The sequence below is a fragment of the Spermophilus citellus genome (genome assembly GCF_964194105.1).
Source record: "Spermophilus citellus genome assembly, chromosome: X".
NCBI lineage: Eukaryota > Metazoa > Chordata > Mammalia > Rodentia > Sciuridae > Spermophilus > Spermophilus citellus.
Genome location: NC_138190.1, coordinates 131,917,114 through 131,936,021, shown reverse-complemented (window position 1 = coordinate 131,936,021; position 18,908 = coordinate 131,917,114). Strand labels below are relative to the sequence as shown.

General features: G+C 36.9%; 1 protein-coding gene across 1 annotated transcript in view; it reads right to left on the bottom strand.

Annotated features, from left to right (window-relative positions):
* The window catches only part of ADGRG4 (adhesion G protein-coupled receptor G4), a gene marked incomplete at both ends in the record, with an annotated part of 110,425 nt that overhangs the window by 67,042 nt on the left and 24,475 nt on the right, over positions 1 to 18,908 (bottom strand). Inside the window, one exon of the mRNA XM_081277756.1 lies at positions 107 to 6,100. Within this exon, the coding sequence (XP_081133882.1) occupies positions 107 to 6,100 (5,994 nt within the window). The remainder of the gene's footprint in view (positions 1 to 106; positions 6,101 to 18,908) is intronic.

Here is an 18,908-nt window from a genome sequence, read left to right as displayed (position 1 = left end):
CACTTGCACACTTCTTCATCTTTTCTGCTCTCAGAGAACTGTCTACTTAGAGAACACATGGCCCATTATGCCTTCTATTAGGGATGCGTACATAAAGAAATAGTACCTTTGGGCTTAGCAGCAACTGGTGAAGTTAGTGCTTCTGTAGATAGAAAGGAATATATGGAGTCCATCCAGGTTGTCTCAAAAGAAGAAGACTTTAGTGAAGTCACAGTTGCTTTGGAAGGATGTGTTATTCCAGTAGCTGTGAATGAAAATAAAGCTCCAGTGGCACTGGATGTAGTAGTGGTTTTATTTATGAGGTAATCTAGTATGGGATTAGGAAGAGTTAAAGTAGAAGATACTGACTCAGCTGGAATTGTGCTCCATGCAGATGTTTTTGTAGGTTTAGGCAGAGACATGGAACCAATAGATGGAGTGTGGTCAGCTGTAGAATGTGACATACTCATTCCATCAACAGATGGAGGTTGAGACATAGTTCTGGAGTTGGTAGTCATAGTAGCTCTGGAGGATACTTCAGGGGTTGTGGAAATGTATACATTGTCATCTGTGATTTTTGTAGAAATGGGGAGAGAAGTTGGAGAGCCATTAATGATACTGCCCAGGGTAGGTGTAGGAGTAGTTTTTGTAAGTGTGGTGCTTTCGGTAGCAAAGGGAAGTATTGAAATGTTAATGTGTGGGTATGTTGATATCATGGAAGAAGTTGGAAATGTAGATTTTGACACCCCTACTGGGGAGGAAGTTATAACATGAGGAGCATTAGTTATAGTCACCAGGGGAAAACCTGAAGGAAGACTAGATAAGATCCAAGTCAGCATTGATGAAGTAGTAGTCTTGGAGATTTTAGAAGGATTTGATGGATATGTGGTCCTAGGCATTACAGATGTGGTTGTTTTCTCAAATGTGTGCTTATTGTTAGCAGAAGAGGTGAAGATATCTCTTAAAGATGTTGACAATGAAGAGCTTTCAGAAATACCAAAGGTAGGAAAAATTTCTGATGTGGTAATTGGTGACATTGCCATAACATCTTTAGAGACTAGACCAGTCTGCGGGGCTGCATATGTTGACAAAGACCCAGGAACAAGGTGCAGAGTCTCTGTTTCCGTCTTTTTGGGTGTAGGCACATGAGTAGTGGTAGAAATTGGAAACTGAGAATATTCAGTTCTGGGTGTGTTCCAGGAAGTTGTAAGCAGAGACTTTGTGTTACTAGATGTAATTCTTGTTCCAAGAACTGGATATTCAACCATTTGTGATGTAAGAGAGACCTCTGGAGTAGAGAACTCAGCATTTGCCTCAGTACCATGAGGTGAATAAAGAAGTGATGTCAAAGAGGGTGTAGTTGTATTGGATGGGGTCCATGAAGGATATAAAACAGGAGTATTCCCAGATGTAGCTCTTTTTGTTATCTCAGCTGATAAGGAAATATTTTCTGACAAGGAAGTCACATTTCCCATATTAGAGGAAAGGTAAATGGTGGTGCCTTTTACACTTTTTGTGGATCCAAAAGTGCTCTTAGAGTCAATTGAAGATGGGGAAACCTGGATATTCAAGGAAGTATGAAGATTATCTGAAGGAGTCTGCAAAAGCTCATTTTCAGGGACAGGAATTCTAGAATAAGTATTTTTGAGAGATGTCACTCTACCACTGCTCATAGCCGAACGGGAGCTGTTAGTAATCCCAAGTAATATGCCCAGGGTTGTAGCTTCATCTCCTTTTAATGATTGTTGGATTGTTGATAGTGATGGTGAAGACATGCTTGTTGGAATGGAGGAAATAGCTTCACTGTTCTTAGAACTAAGTAGAGAGGTGGCAGTGGAGCCTACAACTGAAGTCACTATTCTAGCTGGAATAGTGGTTGAAATGGTTTTCATGGATAGAAAACTTGGCCGTGTTGGAAAGGATGTGGCTGTAGGTGTGATCATTTCTGAAGTAGGTTCAACATATGTCACAGGTATGGCATTCAGTGTAGATGTTTGTGTGGTCATAGCAGTCCTAGGGGTAGTTGAAGACCATAAAATAGAGAATGACCCACTTGTTGTGGAAGTGTCAAAAGAACCTGCTGCAGGTAAGGAAACAGAATCATTAATTGGCCTAGAAGACATCTCAAATGTGGGCCCAGAAGTGGTCATAGTAGTATTTTTCAAACAATTTGAGTGTGTGGTTTTAGAAGACTTGGTCATTGGTATTGTGGGAGTATCAGAAGCATTTTTGGAAGTGAAAGTAGTGGCATTAACTGGCAATGAGGTTATATGGTAAACAGGAATTGAGGTTGTCGTGGAAGTTTCCCCAAGAAGTGTTGTAGTTACAGAAAGGACTGTAGTGATCCCATTAGTTGATATCATTGTAAAATTGTTATTGGATAATCCAGCTGTGGAAGGAGACAAAGACTTAGGGAAAGTATGTATGCTTTCAGAAGTAGAAGAGGCAACTAATGAAGTTATCTCAGGTTGAGTCTTAAGTGAAGGCAGGTCTGAAAGAGTTGTGTTGATGAGTACATTATTTGATATTCTGGTTGTCCTGGGAGTTATGGTATGAATGATTGAAGTATTCTGGTGATATGAGACAAGGTGAGTTGTAGAGGAGGAATTCACTATCATTTCTGCAGTTCTGGGAGTATATACATGAAGGTCACTTGTGCTTTCATTATCAGGAGACAAAAAAGTGGTTATTTTCAGAGCTTGTGAAGGGAGAATTGTTTTCCCCAAACTAGTAGACATTTCTGAAATGTGAACATCTGCTGTTTTACTTGAGGTCAAGGTAGGTGTAGCCTGTGTGCTCCCAGAACTTGGAAATGAAGTTGAATTCCCATCAGGTATAGTCCCAGATTGAATCTCTGAAGGTGAATGTGTTCGATAGCTAGAAGGTTTTGTGGTTTCAGAAAATCCTATATCTGTCATTTCTAAGGATGAAGTACCCTGGGAATAGGAAATAAAAGAATTCTTTGAAGGAGACATTTCTGTCCCTGCCAAAGTCCTTGTGGTTTTCCCGAGGGAAGTGGTTATCTGCTCTTGGTCAGAAGATAAATTAGAGGTGCCAGTTGCCAATTGGGTAAAGACTGGTGTGTTTACAAGATGTGTGGAAGGCTGAGAAACGTGAATGCCTACTGAGGTAATAAGATTTTTGGCAGAGGTGTGCAAAGATATGTCTTCATCAACAACAGAGGTCTCGGTGCCAGTAGCCAAGCTAACAGTATTTCCACCACTGCTGAAAGTATATGGAAAGCTAAGACCATAGATAGAAGTCTTCTCCACTTGAGATATGGGTTGAGTTGTTGCTGGTGCAGATGTAGTTGTGATCAAATGAGTAGAGGATACAAAAGGTATGTTGTCAGGGGGAGGTTTTGAGCAGACAAGAGTGTGTGTGGATGGAGTTACTGTGTCAGCTGAGGTAGAGGAAAGGATGGTCCTAGTGTTAGATGTCACAGGAGTGAGAGGTCTCATTGAGACTACAGTTTCTGTCAGAGGGGGAACTGCCATGGGTGTCATTGTAGTAGAGATCACTACGGCCTCTGAAGTGGTATCAGTTGAGATTCTGTGGGTAGGCATGGCATCACTGGTTGTGGAAGCTGTTTGACTCAATTGTGGCACCAATGCTGTGGTTTTTGTAGCAGATGACAGAGTTGAAACATTCGAGAGCATAGATGTGGAGAAATCCTTGGCCAGTGTAAAAGGCTCAGACATGGTCACCTTAGTTTCATCAGACACCACCATAGAGATGACAGAAGAAGTGACCGCAGAAACATTAACTGGCAGTGAGAACATATGGGTAACAGCTGTAGGGGTTACTGAGGAATGAGTAGCTGCAGTCTTTGGAGGTATGATATCAGCAGACGAGAACAAAGCTGTCCTGTCTGTAGGAATAGTGGTGACACTGGCTTCCAATATTCTTGTGGTAGAAGCATCCAGGAGTTCAGGGAATGTCTGCATTTTCCCAGAAGTGGGAGACAGAGCTGAATTTCCCCCAGGTGTCTCTGAAGTCCAATGTGCTGAATAGTTGTGAGTTGAATTAAAGATTTCTGTAGCTCCATTGTATGGACTCTTAGGTGTGGTTTGCATCAAATTTGTTGAAAACCAATTCCCTCCCACCTCAGTAGTTACAGTTTTATGATCCAATAGATTAGTTGAATTTTCTGTATCAGGAAAAGGGGAAACAGTGGCAAAATCTGTCACTGTTTGTGCTGATTCATTTATCATTTCCAGCATTGTTGAAAATTGAGAAAGCTCAGCTACTGCTGCTATTGTTGATTTTTCCTTAAGATGATGGGAAGTTGTTTCTTTCCTTGTCACAGTAACATTGAATCTTTCTGTTGTGACAGACTTTGGTACTGGGGCTGTTGTATCACCAAATGTGCTTGTACCATTTGTTTCTGTTTGTGTTACTTCAGAAGTGTTTTCTTCAGTAGAAAATTTTAGTTTAATATCAGCAAGGGTAGATGTTATATCTGCTGATGGAACAACTGTCTCCTTTGGTGTTGAAGGAAGTTCATTTGCACCTACTGTGGACATAGAGTTGGTTTTTAGTAGTAAGGTGGTAAATTTAAACTCAGGCAGATTAGTTACATTTGTAGTTTCCGAAATGGTAGAAAAATTAGCAAACTGTGGAGATATTATTTTGGTAAGAGCTGTTGTATATCTAGCTGTAGTGGTATCAGTACTAGTGGTAGCCTTACTTTCTGTGGAGGCTTCCAGTGGAGTGATAATATTAGTAGTTGTGGATGAATATCCTGTATTAGTAATATTCCCATGTAATGCTGATGTGAAATTTTCATTAGGTACAAATATAAGTGTGGTAGTTGTATTTATAGATGTTACCAGGGTCTGTTCTGGCCTAGAAGTCCAAGTGTTACCATTGGTGGAAAATCCATGGGCACTTTCATCAGTTGTGGGTGTGGAACCTGATTCAGATGCCTTGGATGTGGAAAGTGATTTAGTAGAAATTAAAGTAAGCATGTGTTCACCAGCTGTGGGTGTATTATGAGTATGTACTGACCCTGTGATTGTGGAGGAGAAAGTAGTTTTAGCCCCTGTAGGTGCAAGTGTGATTGCAGGAGTGAAGGCTGTGTTTGAACTCTCAGCATCAACAACTGTCTGTACATTCTGAGTTCTAGTGATTGGAGAGGAGGTCACAGAATAAAAAGCCATAGAAGAGGTGTTTTTTGTCATGGAGGTAGATATGGCATCCTCCAAGCTAGGTGAAGAAATATTCTGGAAATTTGTAGATGCCCATTCTTTTTCTGCTGTTCTTACAGCAGGTGTGGTCTCAAAAGACATAACAGAATGAACTGTAAATGCTGTTTGCACATCAGTTTTTGCCAATGTAGATATTGTCTGATTTCTAGTAAATATAGAATCCACTGGAGCAACTGTAGAGATGAGCACAGACTCAGGTGGGAATGTTGATGCAGTCTCAGTGACAGTACTTGTACCTGAAGTCTCTTCTACTGTGGACCAAGGTACAGTTCTGGCAGCTGTAGATACAAGAAACTCTTGCCCAGATGTGGTAAAAGGGAAAGGTGGAATAACTGTAGATTTCTGTTTGGGCCAAGATGTTGTAGACATGGATGTTGACTCAATAAATGAGAATAAAGATGTGGTCTTCATAATAGCTGACTGAGATTCAGCTGAAGTTTCTGATGGACTTGAATTCTTGGTAAATCCAGATGTGGAAAGGAAATTAATAGCTGCAGTTGGATGCGAGGTCTTAGTAGACATGACTTCTGCCATTTTTGTTGTCCTTTTGCTTTCTAAACTTGAGGATTTAGTTATTTTCATGAAATCAGTGGTAGTGCATATAGATGTACTCTGAGTAGGCCTAGAGATGGCTGCAGAAGATAGACCATCTGCAGCAAAGGTAGCTGTCTCAGCTATAGATGTCCTTAAATTTTTTGATGCAGTCATTATTTCTACAGGCGAAGATGTTTTATTAGAATATGATAAAGTTGTATAATTAGTTGCATCCATAGGGACGCTTTTAGACATCACTGCAGATACATGTACAGTCTTTTGTGGTCTTAGTTCAGTAATTTGGGAAGGGGTTGTCAAGTTTATTTGTTGTGGAAGAGGCGTACTTGTTTCTTCAATTGTCATATTTTCAGAAAGAACTGAAAAATCAGAAGGCATTTTTTACTTTGGATTCAGCCTTAGAAATCAGAAACAATTTTTTTTATGGAAAACATCTGGTTTCTTTTTCATTTTTAAGAGAAATAAGTATCATAGACATAATCACATTGCTTATTTCATTTTTCTTAAAATGATGTATACTCATTAATATCTTATATGGTTCTCATAATACCTTGGTTAGGTAACTTATTATTACCATGGAAGGTATTCATACCATGGTATGTCCATATAGATGCTTTAAAAAGGGAAACATGCTAAAGTAGCACTGATTGACACAATCAGCTCTGGGAAAGGTACAAAATCCTTGAAAGACATATTTACCAAAAATCACCAAAGAAGAAATGGATAATTCTATTAGTATTATATCTATTAAAGTAACCAAATTGTGTACTTAAAAAATCTTCTAAAAAAGAATATCAACTTTTGATTCAAATAGAAGTAGTTTTAAATCTTGATTCATTACTTGCTTACTATAAAACTTTGCAGTAGCTTAAATTCTATGCTTCAATATCCTATTCTGCAATGTAAAGACTGTAATAACACCCACCTTATAAAATTGTCATGAGACTTAAGTGAGTTAATGTGTGTGAAACATTTAGCATAATGCCTGGCACACAGTAACTTCTTAAAAAATATTTGATCTGACTTTGTCTAAGTCAATTTTCTATCACTCATTTAAAACTAGAAACTGAAAATGTTTTTATCTGGAGCCTCAAGATTAAAATGTCTTAACCATGAGATAGATAGATTTGTGTATATTTGTATTATATACATTATAACACACACAAAAATAGAAATGTCAAAAAATGGTAACAAAAATATAAGGAGAAATTGTAATATTTTCTTCCTATATTCTAGCATATTGTTTGGTTACCCCATGGGACTTTATACCCTGCTCTGAAGAACAATGGAGCCTAACTTATGCCTCCATTCAGATCAATTAAAGTTAACTAGAATTGTGAATACTATTCTACTATTCTAAGTTCTGTGAGAAATACATAGACTTATAGCATGATTGCTTCCCTCAAAGAGTTCATACTCTCATTGAGAAAGTTTTATGGTACTGAAATATTTTAAAAGATACAATAGTATTTTAAAACAAAACAATAATGAAGTTTATAATAAAGTGAACAATAGAATATAATAAGGTTTTACACGTCACCAGTATGCAATGGGAGATCAATACTGTGAAAGAGCAAACCTGGCTTCAAGCTAATGAGGAAGCTTTCTCTTACACCTTTGAGAAATGATGGAATTAGGGTAGAGTAGGCAAAGGTACATGGCATTGAATACGGAGGCAGCAAAAGATCAATCTAGCAGGGAATGGGAGGGAGTGTGTTGAATAGTGATGAGAAAGAATGACAGATTAAGATGGGACCTGAAGGGAAGAGTAGGAAGATAGATGAGAAAAGATAATGTAGCTGCTTTCATGTATTGGGTATTTACTACAAACCAAGTACAGTGCTGCATGCAATCTCATTTAATCTGCCTAATAACTATAGGGTAAATATTATGAATTATCCTTACTTTAGAATTGTTAGAAACTTCACATGAATCATCCAAGTTCACACTTGAAATTCAAACCAAGGTTTATCATTTGTGCTCTAAATCACTGCACCATTTTGAGTGATCCATATTCTTTTCAAAAAAAATTTTGTAGTTGTGTATGGAAAGCATGCCTTTATTTTATGTGGTGCTGAGGTGCTTATGAGGTGCTTTTTTATGTGGTGCTGAGGATGGAACCCAGTGCCTCATGCATGCTAGGCAAGTGCTCTGCCATTGAGCTACAGCCCCAGCCCATAAATGATCCATATTCTTGACCAAGGGGAATGAGTTAATAAAAAGCAGTCTTGAGGAAAAGAAATTTCATGGTGGTACACAGGATGAGTAGGAACTAGAGGGGACAGGACACAAAGAGACTCTTAAGATGCTGGTAAGTCCTCTTCCCCCAATCTCCTCCCACCAACTCTGAGCCATCCCTATTGTCCATTTCCTCTATGCCTGCACTTGGGCAATCAAGCACTGTTGGACACGGTCACCCAAGAGGATAAATTAGCATGTACCATAACTTCATGATCACCAACCTCAAATGAGACTTTCACACTGCCCATCCACCCTACTACTTTTCTCTGGTCAATTTATGCTCCCACACAGCAATAACTCTTTCAAATCTTCCCCATTTTCAAATTCCACCCCCACATGTTTATCAGATCATCATGCCTCCTACTTTAAAATTAAAAGTAATTGAAATCATCAGCTAGAAACTCAATTGTGCTTTAGATCCTGTCACCTCCTACCATTCAGAAACCTCAAATCATCAGTTATCACTTTCTGTCCCTAATCAGCATTTCCATCCTGAAATGAAACATATTCCAGTCTCTTGAAATAAAAAAAAATCAAAACACCACATTCCTCTGCAGGCACTGCCTTATCTCTCTCCTCCCCATAACTCCCAAAATTCTTTAAAGAAAGTTTATCTATGCTGACTACCTCTACTTCTCTGGTTACTCCTTCTCTATATCTTTTTCCACAACCAGTGTTTCAGTTTACACCTATACACAGACCAATATCAAAGTCATATCTGCAGACCAATTCTGTATTCTGAACTACACATTTTTATAACTAATTGCTTCCTTGATGTAATCTCTTAGATAGCTTTAATATCTCAAACTGAACATACCCCAACATGAACTCATCATCTTCTATCCAAACTGATCTTCTTCTGGTATTTCTTTATTGAATGATACCACCATACCTTCAGTTATAAAAGTTAAACTCCTCTCCATCTGTCTCCTCCATTCTCCCACTCACCTGCCATAACCAACCTGTAATTGTGTTCTTTAGATCTTATTGCCTGAATTTCTCTCTTTCTTATTTTTCCAGATACTAGAATTGAACCCAGAGGTGCTCTATAACTGAGTTGCATTCCCACTCTTTTTATTCTTATTTTTTTATTTTGCAATAGTCTTACTAGGTTGCCTAGGCTGGCCTTGAACCTATGATCCTCTATCCTTAGCCCAGTTGCTGAGATCACAGGTGTGCACCACAATGACTGGCCTAAATACCTCGATACAATCAATTTCTCTCTATCTCCATCAGTTGCCATGCTGATCAAACTACCAACCTCTGACTACTACAGCAACCTCTCCATTGAGCTCTCTGTCACTGCTCTTGGGTCCCCTCCAATCTGTTCTATTATGCAATCAGAATGATCTTTTTGAAAGGCAAATATAATCATGTCACACACACACACAAGCACACACTCAGCTCCTTTTAGTGGCTTTTCATTGTTCACAGGATGAAAAGAATTTTTTTTAGTGGAGCCTATAAAGCCATTTATGGTTTGATTCCTACCCACCTCTCCAGCCTCAATTTGTTCCAAGTCTCTCCCTTTTCTTCCAAGCTGCTGCTTCTTCTTCTTCTTCTTCTTCTTCTTCTTCTTCTTCTTCTTCTTCTTCTTCTTCTTTCTCTCTCTCTCTCTCTCTCTCTCTCTCTCTCTCTCTCTCTCTCTCATACTGAGCATTGAACCCAGGGCCACTTAACCACAGAGCCATATCCCAAAACCTTTTGTATATTTTTTAGAGACAATTTTGCTGATTTGCTTAGGTCCTCACTAAGTTGCTGAGGCTGCCCTTGAACTTGCAATCCTCCTGCCTCAGCCTCCTGAGTCACTGGGATCACAGGCGTGTGCCACTGCACCCAGCTCTAAGCTTCTTTTCAGTTCTCTAGTACTTAGTATTCTCCTTCTACCAAAAAAGCATTGCACATGCTGTTGCCACAAATTACAATGTTGTTCCTGTTCTTCCTCATTTTATTAATTCCTATTTGTCTTTCAGATCTCGATTCATGCATCACTTCATCAGGAAAGCCTAAATTACCTAACCTCACAAGTAGCTCAAAGTAGTCTATATGAGAGTATTATGACACCTCATACTTATTCTTCATAGTATTTGCCATAGCTGCAGTTTTACAGGTGTTTGTATGTGCATATTAATATCTGTCTTCCTTCCTATGCCATATGGGCAAGGATCTCTTCTTTCACTACTTACCATTGTATCCTCAATTCCAATTTTTAGACTAACTGAATAATTGGAAATGAAGAAGGCAGGGAATGAAGTGAAAACAATGTGAAGACCCCAATCCTATCACAATTAGAAAGGAGGAATTAATGGAATATAGTAAGAAGTTTAAGAGATAAGAACAGAGAAACCTCTGAGAATTCAAATTTTGATTTTTGGAAATTCAGACAATACTGGTAAAATTCACAAAAATTGAAAAATTGAGACAGAAGCCTCACTCAGAGCAACAACAACAAAAAACACACACCCAGTTTAGGCTTGGATAAGTGGAATTTGGATCTAAGTGATAATGGTGCATAGTAAAATTCAAGACTGACGTAAACTTTCTCCAATTTAAATCACCTAAAATGAAATCCTGCATATTTACCTTAGGGAAACTAGTACTTTAAATTTACCTGAGAATCATGTTACCTACGATGTGAGAATAATCATGGTGGTAGAAAATCTACTAACTTATCTCAATGTCTTGAGCATTAAAATTACTTTTAATTTGCATATCCAGAAATTCTGAGGTGTATGTGTAGGATGTTCTTTAGGATTTTGTGGTTATTAGCAAGTAAAATGAATCCTGCAATAACTGTATAGATAACTTGATAAAAGTATATACATGTATAAGGGGAAAAGTCAAGTTATATAAATAATTTTGAGCTTAATTTTACAAAATCATTTCAATTATCAGAGATTCACATTCTGTTAGGTCTTATAAAGAAATCATTATATTTCAACAGTACAATATTTACTTCAGGTTTTCTGCCTTTAAGTTGTCCATAACTACAAGTAAAAGAAAAGAAAAGCCAGGGTCTTAGTTTTCTTTTTTAATTTTTTAGGTACCCCAGATTAAACTCAGGAGACTTAACCATGAGCCTTTGTGTGTGTGTGTGTGTGTGTGTGTGTGTGTGTGTGTGTGTGTGTGTGTTTAGGGCCTCACTAAATTGCTGAGGCTGGCTTTGAACTGACAATCTTCCTCCTTCAACCTCTCAAGCCAGAGATTACAGGCATGGGCCACCATGGCTGGCTTAGTTTTCATTTTTGCAAATGGGTTTATCACAGCCAATTGGCTTTGGAAAGTTGGTAAAGTGTCATTTCTATCACATAGAAGCAATGTGGAATCCCAGAGCCTGAATCACTCTCTGTGATTTTGATAGAAGATTTCACAATCCCCAGTCCTTGACAACTGATTAGTAATCGAGCTGCATTCACTTTTTAGGATAACAACAAAACACTAAATATCACAAAATCCTAAATTACCTCCTTTGATGCACTACTCAAAGAGCACTGTTAGTTTAATCCATAACAAGTAATGGGAAACTCTTTTGGAAAACAGGAGATGGGCGTTAAACATGGTATTTTTATCAAAAAGGGCTGAGCCATAGATGTGACAATTATTATTAACATTTCCAGCAAGCCTTTCAAAAAGAAACATAAGATTTACAAAAATAAGATTGGCAGCCATTAAGAAGTCAAACAACAACAAGTGCTGACGAGGATGTGGGGAAAAGGGTACACTTGTACATTGTTGGTGGGACTGCAAATTGGTGCAACCAATTTGGAAAGCAGTATGGAGATTTCTTGGAAAGCTGGGAATGGAACCACCATTTGATCCAGCTATTCCCCTTCTGGGTCTATTCCCTAAAAAGAGCATGCTACAGGGACACTGCTACATCGATGTTCATAGCAGTACAATTCACAATAGCAAGACTGTGGAAGCAACCTAGATGCCCTTCAATAGACGAATGGATAAAAAAATGTGGCATTTATACACAATGGAGTATTACTCTGCATTAAAAAATGACAAAATTATAGAATTTGGAGGGAAATGGATGGCATTAGAGCAGATTATGCTAAGTGAAGCTAGCCAATCCCTAAAAAACAAATGCCAAATGTCCTCTTTGATATAAGGAGAGTAACTAAGAACAGAGTAGGGAAGAAGAGCATGAGAAAATGACTAATATTAAACAGGGATGAGAGGTGGGAGGGACAGGGAGAGAGAAGGGAAATTGCTTGGAAATGGAAGGAGACCCTCAGGGTTATACAAAATTATATACAAGAGGAAGTGAGGGGAAAGGGAAAAATAATACAAGGGGGAGAAATGCATTACAGTAGAGGGGGTAGAGAGAGAAGAGTGGAGGGGAGGGGAGGGGAGGGGGGATAGTAGAGGATAGGAAAGGCAGCAGAATACAACAGACACTAGTATGGCAATATGTAAATCAGTGGAAGTGTAACTGATGTGACTCAGCAATCTGTATACGGGGTAAAAATGGGAGTTCATAACCCACTTAAATCAAAGTGTGAAATATGATATATCAAGAACTATGTAATGTTTTGAACAACCAATAAAAATTAAAAAAAAGATTTACAAAAATATAAACAAATTAGTTGAGCAAGGTAGCATTTTAAGTACCAGAGATCTCTTTAAAAATACTTATTCTAGAGAGCCCACAAAATGGGAAAAAAAATCTTTGCCATCTGCACCTCAGATAGAGCATTAATCTCCAGGTTATATAAAGAACTCAAAAAACAAAATACCAAAAAAACCCCACCAATATTCAATAAATTGGCAAAGAAACTGAAGAGACACTTCACAGAAGAAATAACAATGATCAACAAATACATGAAAAAATGTTCAACATCACTAGCAATTACAGAAATACAAATTACTGTCTCTCCAGTCAGAATGGCAATTATCAAGAATGCAAATAACAATTAATGTTGGCAAGGATGTTGGGGAAAAGGTTCACACATACACTGCTGGTGGGACTGCAAATTGGTGCAACCACTCTGGAAAGCAGTATGGAGATTCCTCAGAAAACTTGGAATGGAACCACCATTAGACTCAGTTATCCCACTTCTTGGCATATATCCAAAAGACTTAAAATCAGCATACTATAGAGATGCGACCACATCAATGTTTATAGCAGTTCAATTCACAATAGCTAAGCTATTGAACCAACCTATGTGCCTTTCAACAGATGAATGGATAAAGAAAATGTGGTACATATACACAATGGGATATTACACAGCCATAAAGAAGAATAAAATCATGGCATTTACCAGTAAATGGATGAATCTGAAGACTATCATGCTAAATGAAATAAGCCAGTGCCACAAAAACAAAGGCTGAATGTTCTCTCTTATATGAGGATGCTAATTCATAATAGGCATTGGGAAGGGAGAGGGATAAGTGGAGGTTTATGGATTAGACAGGGGGAGTGGGGAGAAGGGAGGGAGAATAGACTGGGAAAGACAGTAGAATCAATTATACATAACTTTCCAATGTTCATATATTAATACACAACCAGTGAAACTGCACATATTGTACAACCACAAGAATGGGAAATTATACTCTATGTATGTATGATATGTCAAAACACATTCTGTCATGTATAACCAAAAATAATATTTTTAAAAAATTTTAAAAATATTTTTAAAAGAAAATATTTCTTACATTACTCCATTCTAAACTGAAGCCTGGATTTCTATTTTTCAGAAAAAAAATTCCATTTAATCTTTCAGATGCAAGGTACCCCCACCCCTACATCCCAAAGGGCCTGCTGTATCAAATTTTTTCTCTAAAGTAATTACTAATAAAAATTTATATCTTCATTCATGAAAATCACAGAATTTTAGATCCAAGTCTTAGGAATTATTTTCAATCTTTTCATTTAAATATGAGGCCCAGAGAGGTTTAATGTTGAGAAGAAAAGATTTTCATAGATAAAATATTTAGAGAAGCAATAAGACAGTATGGCAATGCCTCAATTATTTAGCACCCATAAATGCATGCCCTCAATTTACATGGAACCACCAAAGAGAAAGAAGCAAAAAGGCTCTACTGATATAATCAAGAAGAAACAAACTTCAATACTAAAAGCCAAATTCTTCAAATGCTGAACAGTACAAAATACAACAATCATCTAAAATATCTTCTAAGACATAAACTTTAGAACAGAATATCACATTGTCAAACTGAAACATTAAGGCAAACATGCTATCCCAGACATTGAAAACCAATATTGATCCCAAACTAGCACCATTCCTTGGAAGAGTAACTGCTTTAAAGAATCATTCATATCCCAGATAAAGACAATCCAATCAAACATCAGTAGCTCTTTAGAATCAAGACCCATAGGAACTAAAGAATGTTTAAAACCTAGAACTAAAGAATGTTTAAAACCTAAGTCTAGCAATTCATTACAATGGCTTAGCAAACATATTCAGTATAATTAGTGTGTAATGTAGGCTTGATAGTGAATATAAACTTCTTTGGAATAACTATAAATACTGGACATGGTACAAGAGATAATCAAAGAGTTATGAATGATACTCTAATGAAAGCAAACTGATTTGGAACCACAGAATAGAGGAATGATTTAGTGGTGGACATCCTGCCTACCCCAACCCATTATAAAAAGGCAACTCAGGCTTTGCATTTCCCAATCTCCAACAGAGCAACAGAACATAGTCCAAGTAGGCTCATCCACTTCTAGAACAAAGGAGTCCCTCTAACAACATGACACCACTAGCAATGGGAACTGATTGGAATCCTTGGTAACAATGAGCAGCCAACCAAAGCCCTTTCCATCCCTGCAGACCTAAATAAACTCTGCCTACAAAAACACACTGGCTGGACAGAACCGGGTCTGGAAAGACTATTTGCAGGCTGGCGATGGGGCTCAGTGGTAGAATGCTTGCCTAGCATGTGCGAGGCACTGGGTTCTATTCTCAGTACTACATAAAAATAAATCAATGAAATAAAAGGTATATTTAAAAAGACTATTTGCTCCTTTTTTCTCAAAAGTCTCCTCAGCAACTCAAAAACATTAAGTCAAGTAGGCGTAAGAGGAGAAAACGAACCAGCCTCTTTGAACCTGCAGTCTGAGATTAATTTTTTTCTACCTCAGGATTGAACCCAGGGGGATTAACTATTGAGCTACATCCCTAGTCCTTTTTATTTTTTTTATTTTGAGACAGAATCTCACTAAGTTTCATGGGGATTCACTAAGTTGCTGAGGCTTGCTTTGAACTCGTGATCCTCTAAGCCTCCCAAGTTTCTGGGATTACAGGTATATGCCACCATGCCCAACTCTAAGACTCTTCTCCCTCATCCAGAGATACCAAAGAAGCCAAGAAGAATAGCAAAAGGAACCCACTAGCACTAAGTGTCTGGCCCAAGATTCTTCTTTCCTGCCCAGAGACACAAGGGAAATGATATTAAAGTACAAGAAAATTACAATTTGAATGAAAAATGATAGTTGACTCATGGTACACCAAGATGAATCAGATATTGGAATTATTTGACAAGAATTTTAAAGCAACCAGCATAAAAGTAACTGTACAAGCAAATATAAATTCTCGTGAAATGAAAAAAATAGCTCAGAATAGAAATATAAGTTATAAAGAACCAAATGGAAATATAGAACTGAAAAATATAATAACAGATAGTTTTAAAATTTCATGGATGGGCTCAATAGCAGATTGGAGATGACAGTAGAGTTAATAAATTTGAAAAGAGAACAATAGAATTCACCCAACTGAAACAACAGAAAATAGACTAAAAAAGTAAACAGATCCCTAAGGACATGTGAGACAATAACAAAATATCAACATTCTTATTGAATTTCTAAAAGAGGAGAAAAGCAATGGGACTAAACAGGTATTAAAAGAAATTAAGATTTAAAGCATCCTGAAAACAACAAAAGTCACAAACCTACATATTCAGGAAGCTGAATGATCTTCCAACAATATAAACCCAAATAAATCCATGTATTACATCATAATTAAACTTTTGAAAGCTGAAAGACAAAGAACAAATCTTGAAAGTATACAAAGAGTAATGGCATATACAAGGGAGCAACAATTCAAATGACAGCAGATTTCTCATCTGGAACGAAATAGGCCATAGGAAGTAGCACAATATTTTTCAAATGCTGACAGAAAAGAACTGGTAGCTGTGTTTTCTATATCCAGCAAAGCTATCCTTAAGTAAAAAATGGAAATAAGAACATTTTCAGATTAAAGAAAACTAAAATAATTGCTCACTAGCATGCCTACCCTTATCAGGTTTACTAAAGGGAGTACTTCAAAAAGAAAGGAAATTATTATTATTATTTTATTCGTCCTAATTAGTTATGCATGACTGCAGAATGCATTTTGACACATCATACATAAATATAGTATAACTTCTCATTCTTCTGGTTGTATCTGATGTAGAATCTTGCTGGTTGTAACCTAGAAATCCAACTCCTTGGTTTCTACCTAAAGGACTTAAAATCAGTATACTACAGTAACACAGCCACATCAGCATTTATAGCAGTTCAATTCACAATAGCTAAACTGTAGAAACAACCTAAATGCCCTTTAGTAGGTGAATGGATAAAGAAAATGTGGTATATATACACAATTGAATACTATTCAGCCTTAATTTTAGCATTTGCCAGTAAATGGATGGAACTGGAGGAAATTATTTGTAAAAAGGAATCTTGGAGAATCAGGAAGAAAGAAGGAGCAATCAACATAAATATGGGTACACACAATAGACTATCATTTCCTTCATGAGATTTATAAATCATATTTGATGATTAAGAGAAAAATTTGTAGCACTATCTGTTACTCAATACAGTAAAATTTAAATAACAAAGGTAAGGAACCAAATTGGAAGCAAGGTTTCCATACTTCACTCAAAGTAGTAAAATGTTAATACCATTAGACTTGTAATGTCACATTTTTATATTGAAATACCAAGAGCAACCATAAGAAGAATAAACAGAGATAAACTAAAACATTAAAAATAAAACAAATTGGGGCTGGGGATGTGGCTCAAGCGGTAGCGCACTCCCCTGGCATGGGTGCAGCCCGGGTTCAATCCTCAGCACCACATACAAACAAAGATGTTGTGTTTGCTGAAAACTAAAAAATGTAAATAAAATATTAAAAAAATAAAATAAATCAAGATGAAATCCTAACATATATTCAAGTAATCCACAAATTGTTTTTTTACCAAAAAAAGCACTTCAGTTATAGATATAGGTAGATTGAAAGCATAAAGGATGGGAAAATTTACATATGCCAACATTCAGTTTAAGATAAACAAAAGTGACTGTATTAATATTTAATAGAGTACAGAACAAAGAAAATTGCTTGAGTCATCAGTACTTTTACAATGATAGAAGGCTTGATTCATCAGGAAGACAGTGATATTACATGTATACACACACACTCAAATAGCAGAGCAAAATGTATAAATCAAAAGGAGAAGTAGATAGAACCATTATTATAGTTGCAGACTTCAATAACCCTCTATCAGCAACTGATAAAACTACAAAACAGAAAATCAGCAGGTATATAGAAGGCCTAAAAAACAATCAATGAAATTTAGCTAGCATTTAGAACACTCCAACAAACAGTGGCACAATACACATTTTCTGAAGCACCCATGGAATATTATTCAACACATACTATACACTGAGCCATAAAACAGATTTTTAAAAAATTAATTCATAAGATTGTTTCTCTGATCATTATGGAATTGAACTACAAATTAATTTTAGAAAGACCATAGGAATTGTGCTGCTATAAATATTGATGTGGCTGTGTCCCTGTAGTATGCTGTTTTTAAGTCCTTTGGGTATACACCAAGGAGTGGGATACCTGGGTGAAATGGTGGTTCTATTCCCAGTTTTCCAAGGAATCTCCATACTGCTTTCCAGATTGGCTGCACCAATTCGCAGTTCCACCAGCAATGTATGAGTATATCTTTTTCCCTCACATCCTTGCCAACACTTATTGTTGTTTGTATTCTTGATAGCTGCCATTCTAACATTCTGACTGGTATGAGATAAAATCTTAGAGTAGTTTTGGTTTGCATTTCTCTAATTACTAAAGATGTTGAACATTTTTTCATATATTTGTTGATTGATTGTATACCATCTTCTGAGAACTGTCTTTTCAGATCCTTGGCCCATTTATTGATTGGGTTATTTGGTTTTTTGGCAGCCCAATTAACAATAACTAAACTGCAGAATCAACCTAGATGCCCTTCAATAGATGAATGGGGAAAGAAGTGGCATATATACACAATGGAATATTACTCAGCAATGAAAGAGAATAAAATCATGGCAGTTGCAGGTAAATGGATGAAGTTAGAGAAGATAATGCTAAGTGAAGTCAGCCAATCCCAAACAACCAAATGCCGAATATTTTCTCTGATATGAGGAGACTGATTCATAGTGAGATGTGGGTGAGCATGGGAGAAATAGACGAACTCTAGATAGGGGAGAGGGGTTGGAGGGCAAGGGAGGGGGCATGGGGTTAGAAATGATGGTGAATGTTTTGATCATTATTATCAAAAGTACACATATGAAGACACGAATTGGTGTGAATATACTATATTTACAACCAGAGATATGAAAATTTGTGCTTTATATGTGTAATAAGAATTGTAATGCATTCTGCTGTCATATATAAATAAAAAATAAATTAAAAAAGAAAGACCATAGGAAAATTTTTAACACAATTCTACATAATCCTCAATTTGAAGAAGACATTGTTAAGAAATTTTTAATTGAATTAAATAAAAGTAAAATACAATATAACAAATTTTGTGAGACACAACTAAAGCAGTACTGTGAAGGAAATTTATAGCACCAAAGGTAGGCAACAGAAAAAAGTCTCAAAATGATGATCTCAGCTTCCACTTCAAGTACCTAGAAAA